Here is a 23,334-nt window from a genome sequence, read left to right on the forward strand (position 1 = left end):
CTTCATTATAGAAAAAGATCACCATACTGTGTTGAAGCATTGATACTCTGCCAGATTTGGATCTGATTCGGTAAGTGATCTGAAACATGTGGTTACCAGGGTCTTTTTGTTCTTTCAGCTCCTGGGCTAATATTCTCTACGTTTGTTAATCTGGTAAACATGAAGACTTTTGTATTGATGTGGTTTTAAGGCTGTAAATTTCTACACTTACACCCTCAATACACAACTTATGGGGAAATACTGATTATACTGTCAGTTGGGGAAGATTGCAGGAAAAGAAAGTTGTGAGCAGAGCTTGTCAATGATTTACAGATTTTGAACACACTCTCTGTTGAGATGTTGTGATTGACATGGTGACACATGTACGTCTCATTCATTTCTGCCTAATGTACATGAAGTTTAACTTCAGTTTGTCAGTGTATCTGCCTTCATAGCTGTCACTTGTTTGTTTTAACACCAAACTCAGAGTTAGTGAGAGTGTTTATCATCTTTAAACTCATCTTTTCAGTCAGGACTTTGTGTCAGTGTAGGTTGAAATATTCATTGAATTCGTCAGCTTTAAGAAACTTTTAAATACACTTCAGTGCTGCCTTTGTTGTTTGTAACAAAAGTGAAAGTGTAACACTACCTTTACTGCATAATACACTATAGACAGGATAAAGTATAGCTATATGTCCATCTGTGCTGACCAAAGTGAAAGTATAACTTCATTACACAGACACGTCGTCCAGGCATCTCACAGATGTAGGCCTCTGTTTAAATTCAACAGAAGGCCACAAGGAAGAGTAAGATTTGTGTTAATATTGTTCAGCAGTTGATAAACAGATCAAATAAGTCAGTGAATGAAATGAATGAGTGAACATTATAATATTATTATAATGTAGAGACCACTGTTTGAGCCTACGTTTCAACATTTCCAATTGTGAAACCATATTTATTATATATTATTATTATTATTATTATTATTAGTATTATTATTATTATATATTTTTGTTGAGAGATGACTGAAATGGCTTTTCCACATTTGTAAGCCCTAAACCTCTGGATATTTTTGACAAGAGACCACTGTTCAAGACTGAGTTTCAACATTCTGGATATTTTTGATGAGAGACCACTGTTCAATATTTGATTTTGTACATTGTAAGCCTGTTCACTGGATGTTTTTAAAGTGAGACCACTTTTCGCCATGGTGTTTGCACATTTGTACGCATGAAACCAGTGGACATTTTTGTCAAGAGACCACTGTTTGAGATGTTGTGTTAGTATCTGTAAGTGCTAAACCGAGCATGAAATCAAAAATATTCAGTAGATTCAGGTTTCATATTTTTGACAAGGCTAGTACTTAAGATGAGATGTCAATATCTGTAAGCAGGAAACCACTGGATATTTTCAACGAAATGTTGGGACATCTTTAAGTCGTGTTTGAGGCAACAAAATATTGATATTGATATTTTTGACGTCTCATTGGGACATTTTTTATCAGTGTTAGTAGCAACAAAGCCAGATATCTTTGAGAAGACCTGGGTCATTATCCAGCTGTGTTTTTAGCAACAGAACCAGCTACTCCAAAACAATCTTTTCCTAACCCTAACCAAGGACCAGACGATAAGCACACTGTGTTCCAACACGCAACTGGAAATGTAACCAAATATAAAAACTTGAAAAATTTAAACATATACCATGTTTAAGCATGCTTTGCCAAAATGTATTCTGGTGATTAGGTCGCCTGGGAGATAGGGAGGTAGGTAGAGTTGTTGCAAGTAGAAAATCAGACAATATAAACAAATTCCAATGTCTTGAGCCTGATCATGTTGACTAATGACAATCTTCGACTGGATAAGTTGGTATTTGTCTGGAAACCAACCCAGAAGCATTGTTTTCTTTACACTGTGTCATCTGCTTCATTTACAGAACTTTAAGATGTTTCCCCTGATAGACAGACTGTCCCTTCAGCCTTCGCTCAGACCCCTCGGTGTCTTGGTTTTCTTTCTTTTCCTGACACACATTTGTAAAGGTAACTTGCACACAAATACACTCTTAAAAAAAACACTACCAGATCTAAGTTATGAATCTTTTCAGTGGTATTGAAAACTTTTCAAGGAGTCTACATCTTAAAGCTCTCTGACAGCCACTGGGTGAAACCTGGGACAGTCTGTCCTTTGTCCGGGGCCAGCGTACATACAAGTACAATTTTAGAAAATCACCCACAGAGAAAAGGACTTACATTATCAATAGCTTTAGATAAATGTGACCAAAGTCATCAACAGACTGCAGGATTTCAAGGGTTTGTACTATTGAAGGGGATGAACAATAAATAACTGCTTGAATCTGCATGAAAACTGATTCAGGATTTGGTGAATTATCACAAAGATTATTTTACATGTATGGAGAACATAAGATGTCTTTGTATGGAACCCTGGGGCACACCTTTTGATACAGAAAACAAGGACAATTTGTGTTCTAGCTGACTGTGACTGTGATAATACTGACTTACACACTCCACATTTGTTATCATAAGTCCTGTTATTTGCTTTATTATAATAAATACTTTAAATTCTCAGTCAACTATTGTGTCCATCCCGTATTTGTCATGGCCTAAGAGCCGGGTCATGACACTGACAAGTAGTTTGAAAACCAAGTTAGAAATTTTTTATTTTCTTATTTTTTATAATTTCGTGATTGTTAATTATTGCACACAGTATCAATATTTTCTTTCCACTGACGTCACTGTTTTAACCTTTTTTTGGTTAGCATCAGATGCCATCTCCTGCCCTGTCATCAGTTTACTGGGGATTGATACAATGGGAGTGAATTTAAATTGTGACTCTAAAGGATGGAAGGCAGAACCTGAGGTGTTTTGGCTGGACGCTGAGGGAAACCGCCTTCCTGCTGAACGTACAGACACAGTCAGAGGTCCTGATGACCTCTATAATGTCAGCAGCAGAGTGACTGTGGAGAAGAGACACAGCAACAGCTTCACCTGTAGAGTCAAACAGAACCACACCAACCAGATCAGAGAGGCACAGATCTATATTGCAGGTAAACTTTTTTGACGTGATCACATTTTAGCTTAAAAAAACTGAGGTTGAATTTTGTCACGTTATTCTGTGTTTTATCATTTCAGATGATTTCTTTGATGTCCAGTCCATTTCTTCTACCACAGTCGGTTTGGTTGTTGGTTTGGTTCTTTGCCTCCTGATGAATCTGATTCTCGGCTTTTTTGTGTGGAAATTCAGTAAGTCAGAAATTAATTTCAGTTCTCTGTAGATTTTAAGTGATTCTCACTGGTTTTATGGGAAATAGTGATAATAGTGATTTGTGTAGATTGAATTTCCTTAAATCAAAATATCACTATTTTACAGGTCATGGTGTTGATAAAATGTAGGAGTTTATCTACTTGTATTTCCAATCAATGAAACTGACAGGTGTCTTATCTTTATAGCCCCTTTTTACCATTTGTCTCATTTGCTGTAATACCTTTCTAAAACGCAAGTTGATGTCTTTTGTACTTCAATGTTATTGCCTTTATTTTCACACAGAGACCAAGAAAAGCCACAGGGATCAAACTAATGAAGGAGAGAAGAAGAACCGCTCTAAACGTTACAGAATTGAAGATCATTGTGTCACTGAAGAAGAAACAGAGAGCCAGCAGCTCATGACACCTGAAACAGTGCAAATGAAGGATTTGAAAAAGGGAAAAGCTGCAAGAATCAAACCAGAGGTACATATGCATGTGTCACTTTGTGGTATCATCACTTACCTTCCATAATAAAATGTGTTGGTCTCTGTTCATCTCTCTCCAGGAGGAGCTGAGTAGGGAGGCAGCTGAGAAAGCACAGAAGGCCCTGGAAGAAGAGCTGGAGGCCGCCAAGACTGAGGTTCATCATTGATTTCAGTCTTCATGACATCCACAATGTAAACAATGTCTAATGTACAGGAGTTTGTGCAGGTCTATTACAAACAAAGGCCTTCCAAACGCAGCCAGACGGATGTGCTCGACAATTTGTAAAGGAACATTTGAAATGTTAATAAGTGAACATGTCTGTCATTGTGTCTCTGAACCTTCTCTCTGTCCCTCCAGCATGAAAAGAAACAAGCTGATCTGCAGCAGCTCCATGAAGAGAAGCAGAGGAAGGAGAAGAACCTGCAGAGACTGAAGGAACGTCTGGAGAAGAAGAACACAGAGGTTCATGTCTTCATCTTCATCTGCATCTGTTTTATTCTGATTGACAATTCAAATCATCTTATTTACTTCTACTCAGTAACATGAAGCATATACCATGTATTTGACTGTATACAAAGATACTTGTTGTACTTAGATTAACTGTCACGTTGTATAATTATTCATCAGCTTTAATGTTGTTCTCATGTCTCACTTTATCTTCTCTCACAGGTGGAGACATTAGGAGTTGAACTAACCAAACATTCATGGTTCTCTTCAGTAAGTGTTCATGATTTAAATACAATAACACACTCTGAGGTACCGTAAAAAAAAACAACAACAACAAGCAAGTCAATAATTGTATATATCTGTTGTTGCATAAGGATGACTCAATACCTTTCACTACCAGACTGTGACTGAGATCAATGCTGAGACAGACAGACAGACAGACAGACAGACAGACAGACAGACAGACAGACAGACAGACTGATTCTCTGCTGGTTCATTAGCTGATCTATTTACTGTATCAACTTTATTAGTAGTTCAATTGTGCAGCTCTGAACGAATTTATTTATTTACGAATTAATTTAAGTAGCACTTTCTCCTACATGTAGAGTTGAGCTTTCTCACTTGTTATTCAGTAAAAATCAGAGGCTTCATTTTTTTTACCACATGAGTCATAGTATTGTTTGTTCAGTCACATGTTTTAATATGATCCAGGGTTCCAAAAAGGAAAAAGAGCAGAAGAAGAAGGAAGCTGAAAAAGAAGTGGAGAACCTGAAGAAGCAGCTGGAGACTGAAAAGATGGAATTAGCCACCAAAATCAAAGAGGTTTCTGTTTTTATCTTTTTTTCCTCAAGTAAAGAACAGGTTGAAGAGGGTCAAAGTCTCAAGAACCGTTGTTGCAGCTAACGCTGGGATTTCCAGTTTAAACAGTATGACTGTCGAGACACAAGCAGGTGGTTTCATCCATCGGGTTGGTCTTTACGTAAACAAACGCAGTGTCATTACATCATCCAGTACATGATATGCAACAAAAGAATGACAAAATATGTCAGCAGGGCAACATCATTCTTCTTTTCCTTCTAAAAATGTTACAAATTACTGTTAAAAAGTAGTTTTTGCTGTGACAAACACTGTTTGCAGTAGTGGCCTAAAGGTTGGAGAAGCAATGGTGTCTGATCAAATCCCCGGGCCAGCAGGATCAGTCCAGGTGGGGAAAGTGAAAGGCAGCATTGCTCTGCTCATCACCAGCACTGAGGTGCCCTTGAGCAATGCAAAAGCTTTGCACTGTTCATCGTAATTGTGTCAGTAAAATAGGAGTTACTTACTTCTGACATGTTCGTCTTTTGGCAGAAGCTTCAATAAGACGTAGAAATAAAACCATTACATAGTTTGACTGTTTCTCTTTTAGGGTTATTACATTGTAATTAATTTAAATATGCATTAATAAGAAAAAATGTTTCTCTCTTCACTCCCAGTTTGATGACAAACAAGCTGAAGTCCAGAAGCTAGGGGATGGGATTCAGACGATGGAGAACAACCTGAAGACCGAGAAGGAGAAGCTGGAGTCTTATAATGTGAAGGTTTATCTTTCTAAGTTGAAATGAAGCAAAAAACATTTGCATAGATGACTTTTTAAATGTCATATTGATAACATCTTCATGTAGACGAATCATTAAAGAAAAAAAAAAAAACATCTGCAGGATAATATTAATGACATAACCTGCTCTCATCCTTCCCAGTTTGAAAGAAGTGGAGCTGCTCCAGTCCAGTCTTCCTCCTCATAGGTAAGTTGTCATGTAGAAGTACAATTTCAACACAATTTAGCAAAGTCTTCTCCGCAAGACAAATGACAAAGTTATTCAGTTAAAGAGCTTATAATTTCATGATTTGTATTGGTCAAACTGTAGAAATGTAATGTCTAACACAAGAACAGTTGAAGAACAGCTTGCAGAGCAAAAAAGAGAAATTTGATCAAGTCATCTCTTTGATTTGTGAAGGGATGTAGTGTTAATAACAGGTATTAACATTTACTGTCAGGCAGACCTGTGGCCTGAAAAGCAAGTTTTCTATCTTATCTAGTGTTTCTAGTGTCTCTCCATTCCTCTCAGAATCAGTTGGAGTCCAAGAACATTGAAGTTAATCAGACTAATCATTGTACTCTACACATGAAAATGCAATTTATTGGAACATGACACATTTTTTTTAATTCTAGCAAGACAGAAATAAGACTTCAATTTCACCATTATTAACAAAATATTAGCTATGTTATTGCCATTGTATTACGTTCTGTTATCTTGTTGTTCCAGAGGTGTAAATGTGTTTCTGTGTGTGTTGAAGGTTGAAGGAAACCAAATGTGAACTGCTGGAGCTCAAACATACTAAGAAACAGTTCTCCAGGACAGACCGACACCAGCCTGGACTGTCAGGTACTGACACTGCACACAACATGGCCAAACGAGCAACTAAGACTCACACGGCAACATCTCCGATCAGCTGACACCGTTGTGGGTGAATTAACAATGAACAACTACTATACTACAAGGTTTTCTATGTTCGCATTAAGAGCACAGCGTATTAAATGTTTTACTTTCTCATCATTACATCACAAACTAGTATTGTTTTAGTATGAATGATGAACGTAAGACGGAGACACTAATGAAGCTTCAGTGTTTATCAGACAGGCTGAAAATGAATCAAATTGTTTAATATTGATTTAACACTCCATTTTTCCTCCATAGATTTTTTAATTCACATTTTTTTTGTAACATTCACTGCTCAAACACTCCCCTGTTTCTGTGTGTGTGTTTTCATTATGACTGTACAGAAATGGCTCCACCAATCGTGTTCATTGTTTTTTTATTCAATAACTCCACTTTAATCATAATCTCCTGTTTACATTATTATTAAAAAGGATTTGATCAAAGCCAAATGTAACTTTGATGCAGTCATATCACTGAGACCTGAAACTAGAGATATTTTAGATATTCTGTGTTTTGTATTGAATCTAATGTAAACTGTTAATAAAGGTGTGTTTCCTGCTGTTATTTTATTACTGTTCTCTTTGTTTGTGTCATAGTGAGATAATAAACCAGATTAATTGATGTTTAAATTGATTCTGATGTAGTTTTATACATAATAAATACAGATAGTTTTGTGTTAATAAAGTAATATTCAGTGATATATGTACATTTAGGCCTTTTTACAATTTGTTGTGCATAAAACTTTTGTTAAATCAAATAATTTCTTTGGTCTAATGTGATTTCTTTCACAGTTAAGTCCTGAAAATGTTTTCTCTTTAAATGAATTGTCATCCTTCACATATGAAATTGAACTTGAAAATAGTCTTCTCAAAACTCTGATCTTGATTGCATATACGAGTGGTGCATAAAACACTTTTTAAAGTAAAGTGCTACATTAAGCTGTTCCTGTTGCTGTGTATGTGCTCCCCTCTCCTTGCAGGCAAGGTCTCCATCTAGTATGTATGTGTCAAAATGTGGCACACTTTTCAAAAGGGTATACTGAATAGCTTGAAACTAGTGATTTAGACCATAAACTCATAGGGAAACTGTTTAATGAGGTAATAAATAAAGTGCGAAGTAGGATCAGTTCCTTGAGATTTGTTTAAGCTAACATACAATCATCCGCATTCAAATTTGTTGAATACAAAAGAAAAGAACAGAAACAGCAATTATGCACGAAACTTAATGTTTTATTATGAAACGTAATGAATTTCCACAGTCATTCTTCTAACTAATAATTTATACCGGCCCTAAAATACAATGTAGTTTAAATGCAGAGCACCCAGGCATTCATTTCAGCTTCACAACAAGAATAATGGCACTGAAACAAAGTACAGTACAAGAAGTCCTACAAACACAAAATGACTAAACATTGTGTCAGTGACAAAGTTCAGGTGGTCACATTAAGTATTAATATTATGATGAATTATCACTACATATTAATGTTCAACATATTAAAATGGTTAGTGAGGGATGATGTAGGTACATAATTCAAATCCTTTACAAAACAATGATAAGGTAGAATTACATATACTGCTGCCAGAATCACCTCAACTATGTTTATTTTAACGCTTTTGAACAAATGGATTCATTTATTTTGTTTTTGTTTGTTTTTAGATTTTGTTTTCTTATGTATATAATTATTTATTGTCTTCGGCTGACAACAGCACACTTTAACATATCAGCATGCCTCTTCGTCACTGTGGACAGCTTACGACATCAGGCCCTTTTTCTGTTGGTGATAATAAAAACAAAAGACACAGTTATAACATAAGCAAAGGCATGGGCATAATGAAATAATGCATCTTGATGTGACATGCTACATGATGTCAGACCTCTCCTGCAGCAGTTATTAGGAGGACTTTGTCTGTAGCACCCCAGGACTTCTGATCTTTCCAAACTACATCAGTTGGAGGATTGTGGTTTCCTCCACCATCTGAAGCCCAGATCTGAAAAAGCCCCCCAAAAAATAAAATATTAGCATTGTAGGTTTCTGCAAGTCACGGACAGGACATCACAGTTAGGACATTTCCCAGCTGTTTTCCAGTGTTTAAGTCAGTCTTTGTGCCTAAACCTAAGCAGTTGCAACAAAAAAAATGTGAAGTTTCAACATATGTGTGGATTTATTCTGGCGATCGGGTTCATCACTCCACTGATTTTACCCCTGAAGTTTTCCAATGTTTAAAAATAATAAGTCAACAGTGTCTTTCAATACATTCAGAGTAATGAAAGACACTGGGGGAGTGCCCCATTTAGCCTGAAGATTAGACAGAATAATTGAAAACAGAGAAACATGACATTGAAATTAAACACTTGAAACTTACAGTGACATTTTTTCCAGCGTCAAGGATAAACCCTTTAGGAAAACTGTAGACCATGTCTTTTTTGTTGACCTCTATCTTGCAGTTGCCCAGCACTTGGTTCTGTTTGAAGGAAACTCAGTTAAGAATGACATGATGTTACAACATGAGACTAACAAATTAAACACCAATGAGCATAATCATGAAACATCTTTCAGAGTGGCTTATTCCTGATATTAAACAACTTCAGTCTAAACTGTGTTTTTATCATTAAGCATTGCTGCCTAAAGCGAGATCCCGAATTTCTGGTGTTAATTCAGACTGACAACAACCAATTGTTTACAGGACTCACATATTAATTTACACCAATTACACTTGATATAGCACACATATAGTGCTCATTTACTATAACATTACCGTGGTAGACTTGCTTATGAGACGAAGAAATCTGCCATCCGGGTCAGCCTCTTCCAAAACGACATCTTCGCTGGGTGAAATTTCCTGGTTCTCCTGGTTGGATGTCTGAAAGGAGGAGGTATGGACAAAAGGATTAAGAATTCAATTTAAAGATTGAAATAACATCAACACACAGATTTGGTTGAAAAGGCTTCACAGATTAAAGCAGACACATCTGGCCACATGGAGACGAATGTTTTACAGATTTTACATGATTTATGGTTCAAAGCTTGTTTCATTCCAAATAGAGAAACTTGAAACTTGAAAATTATATTTTGATTTGTATAAAATAAGAATAGAATAAAATTGAAACTATCGAAGACCAATTGGACTAATAATTGAAAAATAATACAGCAGTACACATGCAGTTCCCCACTTGTGTTGTACTTGAACTAAAGTGCGCTACCATCTCAAGCAGAGAAACAGTGGCAATTGCTGGTGGCCATCTCAGCAAAGTATAAATAATATTTTTTTTTATTACTTACATTTGTCTCCCTTTTTTGCTCCATCGGAAGTTTTATAAGAGGCTTTTTTTCTCTTTCTCTGTCAGCATCAGGCCGAACCTCAGTCTTACTTTTAGCTTCATTATTCTTTTCTACTTCAGTGTCCTGCTCTTCGTTCATTGCAGTCTCTGAAAATAAAAAAAATGCATAAGACAATTCTACCTAACATACAACATTATGTGTGTTTTTTTTAAAAAAAAAAAAAACATCTGAAAGTAACCTGACAAATGCCTTTAGTTTGTGACTTACTGTTTCTGCATGGTTTCAATTTCCACACAAGGACAACTACAGATGCAATTAATACAAAGGAAACAACCCCACTAAAAATGGTCCAACCAGTACAACTAGACGGAGCCATGAAGAAATCCTCTGAAATGATAAAACACAGTTATATTTGATTAGATGTCAGCTGTTAGTAGTCACATAATCAGTATATTAATCATCTTCTACCTGGAACATGTATCTTTGTCTCTCTGGTCTGGTTGATGTTCTTCTGTTGGACTCTACAGGTGAAGCTGTTGCTGTGTCTCTTCTCCACAGTCACTCTGCTGCTGACAGTATAGAGGTCATCAGGACCTCTGACTGTCTCTGTAGGTCCAGCAGAGAGGAGTTTTCCCTCAGCGTCCAGCCAGAACACCTCAGGTTCTGGATACCAGCCCGTAGAGTTACACTGTAGAACCACTCCACTGGTGGCTTTATCAATCCCTGCTAAACTAACAATAGGCAGGGAGACAGCAGCTGTTGGTGAGAAAGTGATCACATTATGAGATAAATATGCAGTGCTGCATGTTGATACAGAGATACAGTGATAGGTTTTCATTAAAATGTCTTTGGCAGGCCAATACATTTTGATATTTGTGACGTTGATGCTCATCTCCGAATTGTCTGACTTACCGACAGTGAGTTGGATGAAAGCTTCTTTCCATAATGAAGGAAGGAAGCATTTGTATTTTCCTGCATCAGAGGTTTTCACTCTGAAGAGTTTCATGGAGACATTTCCGTTAATCAGCTTATCCACAAACAGAGCTGTGCGGTAATTATACAATGGATTTTGACTCTGATACACCAGCCGTCCATCTTGGTGAACATGGATGTACTCAGGGTCCAACCCAGGTTTGGTCCACTCCACTGCCCTGGAACTGGCACTGATGGGAGGATCAAGGCGACAGGATAGAATGACATCATTGCCAGCCAAGGCAATGATTGGTTGAGATGAACAAATCAAGTTGGACTGCCCTTCAGGGGGTGGAAAAAAGACTGCTCAGTGACATATAACCATAAATGTTCAGTCTGCAAATGAACTATGTCAGTACCGCGGTCAAAGGTTAGGCAATTATTTCCTCCTGTAATACTGGGCTGACCGTGAGCCGCCAAAACAATACACAATGTTTTCATGGTTTTGTTCTGCAGTTGAGACTTAGTATAAAGCCTATAGCCTATATTTTTGAATGGCTGTTATAATTTAAGAATACAAATGTAAATGTTTTTAATGACATGCATGCCTGTGTGGGCTTTAGCTTCAAGTTCTGGTCTGGCATCGTCAGTCACAGTAACTCCTGGTGCAACTCCATTTTCATCCTGCCATAATGTGCACTGTGTCATTTTATAAAAAGTGGGAACCTCTGTTAACTCTTAAGCATAGTTCAGTTGCTAATGAAACAATAGGCTCATAGTATATTGAAAAGGTTTGTATAGATATGTTTTTGTTTCAGCATTTAGAATTTTTTTTCTTCAAATTTAGCTTTATTTTCAGTATATTATGACGTGACTTTCAATATTCAGTGTGGCTGAAATAATTAAGGGTGTTCTTTGAAATGCGATGTGGAGAAATCACTGTAATATTCCTTTTAAAGCTCTCAACTATTCTTGTTAACAACTGAAACTGCAGTTTCTGTGCCCTCTCCTAACTCTAACCCCTCAACCCGAAGCAGAGGGTAGAAAACATTCATATTACTTGTTATCAAAAGGGTTTTGACAACAAACATATTTGTCCTTTACACTTATGGACTTTTTGGCACACCCTTCATTTACCTGTGGTCATTGGAAGGCAGAGGAGGATAATCAGACAGACTCCAAAGAAGATGCACGGATACATTTTCCCCTGTGAACCAAAGTCAAACAAACAGGCTTATTGGACACAGTTGAGTCAATTCAAGTTGAATTCAAATAAAACTTCACACTAATATATATATATAATATATGTCGGTTATCAGCAGATAATGAAATTATAGCAGATAAATAGATAAAACAAAGCCAAATTGCTTTAGTTGACTTGACAAGTGCAGCATTTACACACAGTATGTGGCGGTATGCGCCTTTAAAGTTGCCAGTAAACACAGTGTTCATGACGTCGAGCTGCTGCACCTGTGAATAGCCACACATGTCGTGGCTGGAGTGGGCGTTGTTGCAATGAATGTCTTAGTAGAGCTATGAATGATAAATCATCCATCTTTGCCCGCTGCATCGTAGCCTTTTGACCCTCAGGGCTGCATAAACTACAGGTTATGAACTTATTTTTAAAATACAAAAATGTGAAATTATTGTTGGGGATCTGTATCAGCTGTGAGAAGCAGGTTATTATCGGCTGAAAAAAAATCCATATCATGCATCCCTATATATACACACATACACATGTTACTTTATTGATGCCAGTGGTATTACTAAAGACACTGCTTGATTATATATTACATTTAAGCCACCTCATCTTAAAATGGTGTTTTGGCTACTTATTTACAACGTCAAATTAATTTAAAAGATGATTTTAATTAAAATAATGTAGAAATGTTTTATTTTTTTACTGACAATAGAAACAAAGATGCAAACTGTCATTTCTGATTACATCTGGAAAATGTTCCCGATAAAACTATCCCACTGATTCCCTGACAGTATCTGCTCCTGGCATCTTAATCACAATTTCTTCTTACCTTTTTATTATATTGTTTATTTTTTACTATTATTATTGTTTATTGTAATATTGAACTGTCCTTTGGCTGCTGTGATGCACAAATTTCCCCATTTGCATGACTAATAAAGGAAGTTCTGATTCTGATTCTGACAATTTATGGTCACGGTTTGGCACTAAAAACCTTGTGCATACAGTAAAGGTCAATAATATTTTTTGGCTTCATTCATGTTAAAAAAATGCAGTGATGTTAAACACAAGACTTATTTAATATTTAATAGTATTTTTTGTTGTTCAAGTATCACAATGTAGCGCCTTCACCTACGTTCGTTGGTTAAAATGAAACTTTATAAGGTTTATCGAAATGACTGAGTCACTAAGTCTGGACTCACTTTTGTCACTTGAAAGCCACAGGCAGATTACAAAACCATATTTGGTAGAAATTGGTCAAACAATACAATACTAAAATCAAAAGGTTGCAGGCACTCGGTTCAAAGCTGGTCAGCTGTCAGTGTGAACTAACTAACTAACTAACTAACTAAACAAAGAATCACATTACAGATGAAATACGGATCACACAATTTATTGCTTTAAAGTCAGTCTGTATTATATTTGATATAAAAGTCATTTTTTGTCAGCTTACCTTGAACGAAAGTTTGTATTGACTTGCGTTGTCCAGTTTGGAAACAGAAAGCAACTAATGAATGGCTGTTATCAATTAACTCTTTTATGACCAGCAGACGCAGTTACAGTTTAACAGAACACAACAAGTCTGGGAGGAAAAACTTGGTGCTCCCCTTTCATTACCTCAGTAAACAGTTTCCTGGTGAGCTTATGGTCTCAATCTCTAGTTTCAAGTCTTCTTCAGTATAGCATGATGTTCATTTTTGTAAATAATGGACCCATTTAGAGTGAAATCGACGATGAAGCAGGGGAATGCTTTTGGGCGTGGCCACCTTGTGAATGATAAGTTGATACCGACAGTGTGTCATCGGTCACATCCGAAGAGGATATCTCCTCCTCAGCTCCACCCACTCGGCTTGAGCCTTGCCGTCATCCAACAGTGCAACGATCACTTTATTGACCTGTACATTTATTAACTCAAATTATAATCCCAAATCATCCAGAATATGTGAGTGTTACGATACAGTACTTTTCACTGGGAGAGATTTGTAATAAAATAAAATGATTCAAATATTGTAATTAAGATGAATGATGTGATGTTTTGAAAAAGTAACGCAGACATCAGAGTGAGAAGAATGAGCTCAAATGACATTAAACATTTGTGGGGAAAATGTATTTGATGTATACGTTGAGTTTTTCTTTTGGCCCCTGCTAACATACTGTACATGGGCCTGGGTTTATGAGCTATGCTGCAGGAAGCCACCAGGGGGCAGTCAAGCTGTTTTGGCTTCACTTTTGGGAGCTGTCATGTCATCCATCCATGCTGTAGTGTATAGTCAATGATTGGGCATCCCAGGTGCCACCCCACCATCCAAAACTATGGCTGTTCGCCCACCTGGTCAGAGGTGTGACCATAATTCAAACTAAACTTGTTTGATGACTGAACCAGACTTTTAAATAAAACTTTATAAAAGTGTTTGTAAGCCACCACAACAGCCAAAAGGCCTGTTGCTTCTCACTGTAGCACATTTTCTGCAAAAGATTTGTAGGTGAGATTCAAAGATTTAGATTTTCATTATTTTTTTAAGCGAGTGAAATATCTGACATTTGGAGCAGACCTTAAACCTCTCGTGACTATTTCCAGTTTCTGTATTGGTCGACCAGGTGTCAGTCTTCTGTATTAGCTAATCGGTGACGAGCGATGGGAGGGACTAAAGTGACAAATTAAGACAGGGTTGCCAGTTCCACCGATTTCCCTTTATGTCCCCATTTTTCTACTCTGCCGCAGCCAAACTTCAATTTAATTATAAATACATAGCTAGGTATCATTAATATATGATGTTTAAGGTAGAGCATATGGTGGCAGGAAAATTGTTTGATATAGGCCTTGACCATGATGAATTAAATCCACCTTATTATTGTTATTTATAATGCAGTATATTCGCTGGGGGCGCTGTGTCTGTGTTATTGTAACTTACTGCAGTCCCAGCATTACATTAGACGACACAGCTGGCACCTGATAATTAAAATGTGCTAATAGAAAACAGCAAAAGTCGTTGTTGGTGATTAATTGTGTCAGATTTAGATGCTTTATTTGATTTTCTTGGCTCTATGTGATTGAATGTAAGTTGTTTCCTATTTGAAATGTTAGTAAATATGTATTTTAGCCAACAAAAAGTACACAGTATATCATGAGCCTGTGGTAAATATAGTCATTGAATCCATTTCTGCACTTTTAGCTTTTTAATATCGTCATATATGTGATCTGGAGTAAAAATGCTTCCTCTGGATTGAAATTGCAAAATATAGGCACAACCATATTTATTGTCATGCCAGTATAACCATCAATCCAGCTGTGAAAAGGTACTGGATGACAATAGAAGAAGCCCCAAATGTCATTTAATTGTCCCACCTACATTTTAAATCCTTCCGACGCCCATGAACTTGAAAAGTGCCTAATACAATGGCAACCCTGGACCTATTTACACAGTTATTGTGAGTATATTATTAAAATATTGCATATAAACAGGATAAAGTGTATCAGTTGTAATAAATAAAAACCCTCAGAGTAAACACAGAGCCTGTTTAGAGATGTTTTCACTATAATTAAAGATATATGTAGTTTTGGGCTGGTTTTGATTCCCCACTGCTGGTTTTCACGCAGACCTGGCAACCCCCGACCTAAACCACGCAGGAGACGTCCTGGTGAAGGTGAAGCTGTCAGCCGCCAAGTAAAACCCTGGATTTAAGCTCGGTGAGGCCTGTTAGCTCACTGCTTCTGAATTCAGCCAGAAGCCTGAAGCTCTGTGGTGTTTTGTCACCATGAAAAACGAGGAAATAACCCGTGTTTGATGCGGTTTAATGTCGGTAATTTCAGTTAATTGGCGCGAACGCAGACCTTAAACCTCTCGTGACTATTTCCAGTTTCTGTATTGGTCGACCAGGTGTCAGTCTTCTGTATTAGCTAATCGGTGACGAGCGATGGGAGGGACTAAAGTGACAAATTAAGACAGGGTTGCCAGTTCCACCGATTTCCCTTTATGTCCCCATTTTTCTACTCTGCCGCAGCCAAACTTCAATTTAATTATAAATACATAGCTAGGTATCATTAATATATGATGTTTAAGGTAGAGCATATGGTGGCAGGAAAATTGTTTGATATAGGCCTTGACCATGATGAATTAAATCCACCTTATTATTGTTATTTATAATGCAGTATATTCGCTGGGGGCGCTGTGTCTGTGTTATTGTAACTTACTGCAGTCCCAGCATTACATTAGACGACACAGCTGGCACCTGATAATTAAAATGTGCTAATAGAAAACAGCAAAAGTCGTTGTTGGTGATTAATTGTGTCAGATTTAGATGCTTTATTTGATTTTCTTGGCTCTATGTGATTGAATGTAAGTTGTTTCCTATTTGAAATGTTAGTAAATATGTATTTTAGCCAACAAAAAGTACACAGTATATCATGAGCCTGTGGTAAATATAGTCATTGAATCCATTTCTGCACTTTTAGCTTTTTAATATCGTCATATATGTGATCTGGAGTAAAAATGCTTCCTCTGGATTGAAATTGCAAAATATAGGCACAACCATATTTATTGTCATGCCAGTATAACCATCAATCCAGCTGTGAAAAGGTACTGGATGACAATAGAAGAAGCCCCAAATGTCATTTAATTGTCCCACCTACATTTTAAATCCTTCCGACGCCCATGAACTTGAAAAGTGCCTAATACAATGGCAACCCTGGACCTATTTACACAGTTATTGTGAGTATATTATTAAAATATTGCATATAAACAGGATAAAGTGTATCAGTTGTAATAAATAAAAACCCTCAGAGTAAACACAGAGCCTGTTTAGAGATGTTTTCACTATAATTAAAGATATATGTAGTTTTGGGCTGGTTTTGATTCCCCACTGCTGGTTTTCACGCAGACCTGGCAACCCCCGACCTAAACCACGCAGGAGACGTCCTGGTGAAGGTGAAGCTGTCAGCCGCCAAGTAAAACCCTGGATTTAAGCTCGGTGAGGCCTGTTAGCTCACTGCTTCTGAATTCAGCCAGAAGCCTGAAGCTCTGTGGTGTTTTGTCACCATGAAAAACGGGGAAATAATCCGTGTTTGATGCGGTTTAATGTCGGTAATTTCAGTTAATTGGCGCGAACGCAGTTTCCGGCATCGACTGGTGTTAGCTAGCTCGCTAGCTGTCGTCCTCACTAGCTAGCAGGGAGGAGAGGAGGCTGAGTGAGTGCAGGGACAATTTAACTGTGAACTGAGTTAATGTAGACGTGTGGTTAAAAACAGGAGAGGTTAATTAGTGTGTGTGGATTTCTGGATGGTGCTAATGGACACACTGCTGATGAAGAGGAGCTAAGGAGCTGCTGCTGGTTGCCAGAGGAGTCAGACGCCATCTTGTCTACATCACTGTAAAGACGGATCATTGGAGCAACTGTCTGTTTCCAAGGAGCCGTGAGTACTGATGAAACACTTCATGTGGGTTTAAATGGTTAAATAACAGCCTGTGGTGCAGTTGAGACAAAAAGTCTCTGAATTTTTGCTTTTAGTTGTTATTACAATAATTTAAAAGTGTGAGCCGCCTGTGTTGTGATCAATATTTCCTTCTGTTACTACATTTACTTTTGCATTTACTCATGCTGATCATATTTTAAAGGTGCAAAAAAGAAATATTTCTAAGTTTGTATCTCCTCATTAAAGGGGCAGTGTGTGGTTTTGGAGAAATAATTCAAACTTAGCATTTTCATATTTACAATATTAATGAGGTAATAATACAAACTGAGAAATATACAACAACTTTATGATGTTTATTGGTGGATCACAAATCACTTTAAAGGTGCAGCCAGTCACTGCTGTATTACTACTGCTACTTTATAAATGCTGCTATTGTTCAGTCAGTGAAAGCAGTTTAGCTTCTTATCATCGGCTCTATATATCTGCTGTAATTTCATTGTTTGCTCATAATTTATCTGTCCAGTATATATTGTTAAATGCTAAAGTAGACTATTAATTTTAAGCTGCTGAAACTTTTTAGCTTGTACAACTTAAATTTAATAGTCTACTGTGTAACTCTGAGGTAATTTGTTTCCCGACAGTGTAAACTAATCAAGCCTCTCTGCACGCCTGGCTTAGATACTTTGTTATTAGCGATCGACTAATACTGACACTGAATATTAATAATCAAGAAGACTGACAACCAATATTTGGAATCGATGTACATTCGGAGTAAAAATAAAACTCTCCCTGTCAAAGTTATGTAAGTATTTCCATTTTCCGCTGCTTCATACTTCCCTTCCTCTACATTTATCTGATAACTGTAGTAACTAGTTACTTTGCAGATTCAGACTCTTGCGTGTTAAAAGGTTGTTATTTGTGACGTGTAAATGATCAGATATCGTTGTGGACGTGACTTTGAGTGACGCCACAGAGTGGCGACGGACAGAAGAAGGACGCTGTGTGATATCGCAAAGTAACATATTTTTAAATGATGAATTTGATCAGCAGCTGGACACAGCTTCTCTACCTTCTGCTTTTGGACGGTGAGTTGCTCTTTCTGCCTCAATAGTTTCTCTTCATTTTTATTCTTGTGATGTATTTTTTTCTCTGTGTAGAAACAGAAGCAGTTGTGAAACTATGTTAGACAGAAATATTTTATATGTAGAAACATTTCATAGGGCAGTATTGAATTTTTTGTCCACAAGATACACTTTAAAAGTACATTTTAAATAATATAACCAATGATTTTGAGAAACATTATGAACTTTTATACTGTTTGTGATGATCGTCTCTTCTGTTTATCATAATCATAAGTGTGAGAGATAGAAAATCATTGCTAAAAAGGTGAAATGTTTTTTTTTTGTCTCACCGATTTTGCTTTGTCTCCATTTCCAGAACTAGCCGTGTTTGATGTGGTTTAATGTCGGTAATTTCAGTTAATTGGCGCGAACGCAGTTTCCACACATCGACTGGTGTTAGCTAGCTCGCTAGCTGTCGTCCTCACTAGCTAGCAGGGAGGAGAGGAGGCTGAGTGAGTGCAGGGACGATTTAACTGTGAACTGAGTTAATGGAGACGTGTGGTTAAAAACAGGAGAGGTTAATTAGTGTGTGTGGATTTCTGGATAGTGCTAATGGACACACTGCTGATGAAGAGGAGCTAAGGAGCTGCTGCTGGTTGCCAGAGGAGTCAGACGCCATCTTGTCTACATCACTGTAAAGAGGCATCATTACAGCAACTGTCTGTTTCCAAGGAACCGTGAGTACTGATGAAACACTTCATGTGGATTTAAATGGTTAAATAATAGCCTGTGGTGCGGTTAAGAAAAAAATCTTGGATTCAAAAAGCAATTTTTGCTTTTAGTTGTTATTACAAGAATTTAAAAGTGTGAACCGCCTGTGTTGTGATCAATATTTCCTTCTGTTACTACATTTACTGTTGCATTTACTCATGCTGATCATATTTTAAAGGTGCAAAAAAGAAATAGCTCTAAGTTTTTATTTCCTCATTAAAGGGGCAGTGTGTAGTTTTGGAGAAAAAAATTCAAACATAGCATTTTCATATTTACAATATTAATGAGGTAATAATACAAATGCAGAATATTGGAAGAGGTCAACAGCTTATGGTTTCTTTGAGGTTTGTAAGGCACCTTTGACTTCAACATTATATTGTGTATTGAGGGAATATGGACATTTCAGGTACAAGATAAAATAACATTTTACAGCGGATGCATATGAAAAGCCAAATTAGTCCATTTTCCAACTGCACAATGATCCTGGTATGTTCCACCATTATAAAAATATATAGTCTTAAGGGTTTTTTTTAGATGCCTTGTATTTATCCTTTTAATAATGCTGAGTTTGGGCTCAGGTTAAGGTGAGGAGACACAAATTAACACAAAACGTTTTTCAGGAAAAATGTTTTGCCGTTGGGCCCTGGGACTTGTGGGATCTGTATTTTAGATTTCTAAGCACTTTTTAATTTTGGGAGTCAGTTTACCTGTGGTCGCAGTTGAAGAGACAAATTTTCTTCTGTGAACAGAACAGAGGAATTCAAGGTGAGTGAAGGTATGTTTTAGCTTTTCAAAACAACAAATGACACATACAGCAAGTTAAATGTACAAGTAAGCTTTGATTGGAGTGAATGTTGGAAAAAGCACTTCAAGAGAACAAGACAAGCAGCATTGAAGCATTTTTCTTTGTTTTTTTTTTAACTTTACAGATCACACTGAACATATTTAAATGTATTAATATTTTCTCATGTTATAACTTGCCAACAGAGTATTTCTGCACAGAACTGAGAGAAGTAGACACTTGAAACACTGAAGCATTGTGCTGTTTCTTTAGTCTATACTAAATAATGTCATTTAACAATCTGCTGTTTGCTTATTTGCCAGTAGAAAATGATTTTAAGTAAACATGACAGGCTGCTGTTGTTTCCCAAAATGTTTTGCTCAGATCATTATACAAATATATTTCTCACAGTGAAATCGTGACACGAATTTGATCAAACAATAGAAAATTTATTTAAACAGTTCTTGTATGTACACTACAGCATACACTGGCTTTAACTATTCAAATGCACAAGCATACACACACACAAGTAATTTAACCAATGACAACATGAGATAAAAGGCAAGCGAGCATATCTATCAAAACAGACAACAACATGGTAATTAAAAAGAAAACAAAATGAAATTTAAAATGAGTAAAACACCACAGATACAAACTTAATGTCACTGAATTAACAAGTATAACTACAGACATTCCACTGCTTTTCCCTTTTTAACTTTAATTGTATTTTTCCATTGAGTAACTTAAACACTGATTTTATTGGCTAAATTAAAAATACATTGCATATGTTACGTTGATATGAAAGTATTGACAATATTTACGTTATTCCATATTTTCTTTGATAATGCTCAATGAATGCAAAAAATATGCCCCAGGTGGGTAGTAATTTGTGAGAGAACAGGAACAATGCATAAGTTAATCATCATCATATTACAATATAATCATAAAGGAAATGGAGACATGGCATTGTTTATCAAATGGCTGCTGCTGTTTTTTCTGAACTGGGTGCCTCAGTCATTTAATGCCGTGATGAATACAAGTTCAGAATTCACTCTCTTCTAGTTGTGTTTCTTGGTGTCTGTTAGTTCATCTGAACATATCTGGCTCTTTAGCCGTTAAATGCTCGGCTATGTTCACTAGCTCGGCCCCAACTGTGTCTGTCTCTTATTTGGTGCTGAGCAGATGCACATTGAGTGAATTAAAGTGATGTTAAAGGACTTGTTTTGTTGTCTTATTTCTTCCCTCCTCTCTCTCTCTCCTCCATCTGTTTTTTCATTTGCTGCTCTACTTGGTTCTTCTTTTCACTTATTCTATTAATCTCATCTATAATGCTCTTCAATAGTTCTTCTGTGTTCATTCGCAGTTGTTGATGATCTTTCTTTCTCTCCTCCAGGTTCCAGTTGGCCTCTTGTATGATTTCTTTGAGTTTTAAGTATCCCTGTGCTCTGTTTACTGTTTTATCTCCCTCCTTCTCTGTTACTTCTCTTTCCACTGTTTTAAACTTCTTTTCATTCTCCTCCATCTGTTTCTCCGCCTTCTTCTCTTGGACAATGATTTGCTCTTTCTGCCTGAATAGTTTGTCACTCACTTCCTTCAGTATCTCAATAATCTTTGTCATTTCTTTTTGTTCTTCATCTATGAGCTGCTCTCTGCTTCCTTTTTCTTCATTTTTCTTCATATTGTGTATTTTTGTCTCTGTGTAGAAACAGAAGCAGTGTTACACAACACATTTTAGAAAAAAACAATTGTGAAACTGAGTGAGACACAGAGACTAAACTGAAATAAACGGTTATAGACATTAGTTCATTCAAATGACACCAAATAACATATTGACTGCTTCTGGATCATTTCATTTCAACATACAACTCACACCATTTCAAACAGGAAGCTCTTTTCTGACACAATATCAGATGGCAAAATAAAGGTTGACTTGGAGTGCTTTGTGTTTCTTTGTTCCTTTTACATAATAAACTTTATAACACTTTGATAATGAAATCTGAATTTTCAGTAAGATAAATTAACCTTTTGAGCAATAACTTACAGTGATACTGTTTTTTGAGTTAATTTGCCATCATTATAACCATAAGCTTAAGAGAAACATCATTATTAGAGATTGCAAATACATTTTTGGCTTACTGGTTTTGCTGCGTCTCCATTTCAAGGACGAAACCATTAATTTTGAGACATTATGAATGCTAACTTTTATACTGTTTTGTGATGATCATCTCTTCCGATTATCATAACCATGAGTGTAATAGACAGAAAATCATTACTAAAAAAGTGAAATGAGTGTTTTCTCTCACCAATTTTGATTTGTCTCCATTTCCAGACCAAAAGGACAACTGCAGGAATAAACATGACACCAAGCAACACACTAATGGCAATACAAGGCGTACAACTTGATGGGGCCATGAAGAAATCATCTGAAATGAGATGAGAGAGAAAGGCAGGGTGGTTTGAAGCTGAAACTTTTTTTCCAAATCTTTTCAACCTGGAACATGGATGTGTGTCGTATCCATGAACTCATCAGAATGTCCAGCAACACAAATCAGTCAGACAAGCAGTCAGATTGTAAACAAACCCCAGGCTCGCCAAAATATTGGAATAAGTCAACAGTTTATGGTTTCTTTGAGGTTTGTAAAGCAACTTTGACTTCAACACTATATTTATTGTGTATTGAGGGAATATTATGGACATATCAGGTGGACTTACATTTGGTTTAACCTCCAAACGCTAGTTTAGAAAAAAAGCTGTTTGCTTGTTTACAACCTGTCTGATTGTCCGACCTGTCATGTTTCTTGCCCGGTGTGACTTGTTTGATCAGATCTCTTCAAGATCCCCCTATTCTATGTTATTATAACATTCATTTTTATAATATACTATAATATGTCATTTTGACTGAATGAAATAATAGTCAAACACAGAGGTTAATTAATTGTAATCATCCTTTATATGTTGTAGTATTTGTATTTGTTATGCTTTAAGGGCTGCCCGATAAATCATCGCGATAGGAACATGTGCGATAAACACATCGCAAAAGACTGCCTGACACGCGATGAATAAGAAAAATCATTTTGTTTACATGCGCCATGCATGCACCGTGAGCATGCCAACATGTAGCCTATTAGACGGAGCCCTGTATACAAAGGCCAATCAGATGAAGCCCCAGCTAGCCATTAGCTACCCTGACAAAATTTATCGGCATCAGTTTGGTGGTGATTGCCAGGTTATGATGGCTGAGGGAGGAGAAAAAAGCGATGAAAATGGTTGACG

The 23,334-nt window shown here is 36.8% G+C and overlaps 2 protein-coding genes across 2 annotated transcripts; one reads left to right on the top strand and one right to left on the bottom strand.

Annotated features, from left to right (window-relative positions):
- LOC141003194 (uncharacterized) lies at nucleotides 1-7,217 on the top strand. Its single transcript, XM_073474479.1, has 12 exons — nucleotides 1-70; nucleotides 1,912-2,014; nucleotides 2,752-3,039; nucleotides 3,125-3,235; nucleotides 3,540-3,721; nucleotides 3,804-3,878; nucleotides 4,082-4,186; nucleotides 4,394-4,441; nucleotides 4,883-4,993; nucleotides 5,644-5,748; nucleotides 5,908-5,952; nucleotides 6,506-7,217. Exons 2-11 carry the CDS (start codon nucleotides 1,921-1,923, stop codon nucleotides 5,950-5,952), a joined length of 1,164 nt encoding a protein of 387 aa, XP_073330580.1. The 5' UTR covers nucleotides 1-70; nucleotides 1,912-1,920; the 3' UTR covers nucleotides 6,506-7,217.
- Nucleotides 7,218-8,398: 1,181 nt separating this feature from the next.
- On the bottom strand, nucleotides 8,399-12,041 carry LOC141004056 (butyrophilin subfamily 3 member A2-like). The gene is made up of 7 exons (XM_073475552.1): nucleotides 11,978-12,041; nucleotides 10,841-11,182; nucleotides 10,397-10,684; nucleotides 10,263-10,315; nucleotides 9,405-9,509; nucleotides 9,012-9,110; nucleotides 8,399-8,419 (listed from the first exon to the last, which is right to left on the bottom strand). The coding sequence occupies exons 1-7, from the start codon at nucleotides 12,039-12,041 to the stop codon at nucleotides 8,399-8,401; spliced, it is 972 nt and encodes a 323-aa protein (XP_073331653.1).
- Nucleotides 12,042-23,334: the final 11,293 nt, after the last annotated feature.

This window comes from Pagrus major, chromosome 10 (genome assembly GCF_040436345.1).
Source record: "Pagrus major chromosome 10, Pma_NU_1.0".
NCBI lineage: Eukaryota > Metazoa > Chordata > Actinopteri > Spariformes > Sparidae > Pagrus > Pagrus major.

What these genes read in the sequence shown, in the direction of transcription:
- LOC141003194 (XM_073474479.1), top strand. Translation starts at nt 1,921, where the DNA reads ATGTTTCCCCTGATAGACAGACTGTCCCTTCAGCCTTCGCTCAGACCC. An exon ending in GGCACAGATCTATATTGCAG is followed by an intron (nt 3,040 to 3,124) that starts GTAAACTTTTTT and finishes TTATCATTTCAG; the next exon opens with ATGATTTCTTTGATGTCCAG. An exon ending in TAGCCACCAAAATCAAAGAG is followed by an intron (nt 4,994 to 5,643) that starts GTTTCTGTTTTT and finishes CTTCACTCCCAG; the next exon opens with TTTGATGACAAACAAGCTGA.
- LOC141004056 (XM_073475552.1), bottom strand. Translation starts at nt 12,041, where the DNA reads ATGTATCCGTGCATCTTCTTTGGAGTCTGTCTGATTATCCTCCTCTGC. An exon ending in CTGCCTTCCAATGACCACAG is followed by an intron (nt 11,183 to 11,977) that starts GTAAATGAAGGG and finishes CACCCCCTGAAG; the next exon opens with GGCAGTCCAACTTGATTTGT. An exon ending in GACAAAGATACATGTTCCAG is followed by an intron (nt 10,316 to 10,396) that starts GTAGAAGATGAT and finishes TTATCATTTCAG; the next exon opens with AGGATTTCTTCATGGCTCCG.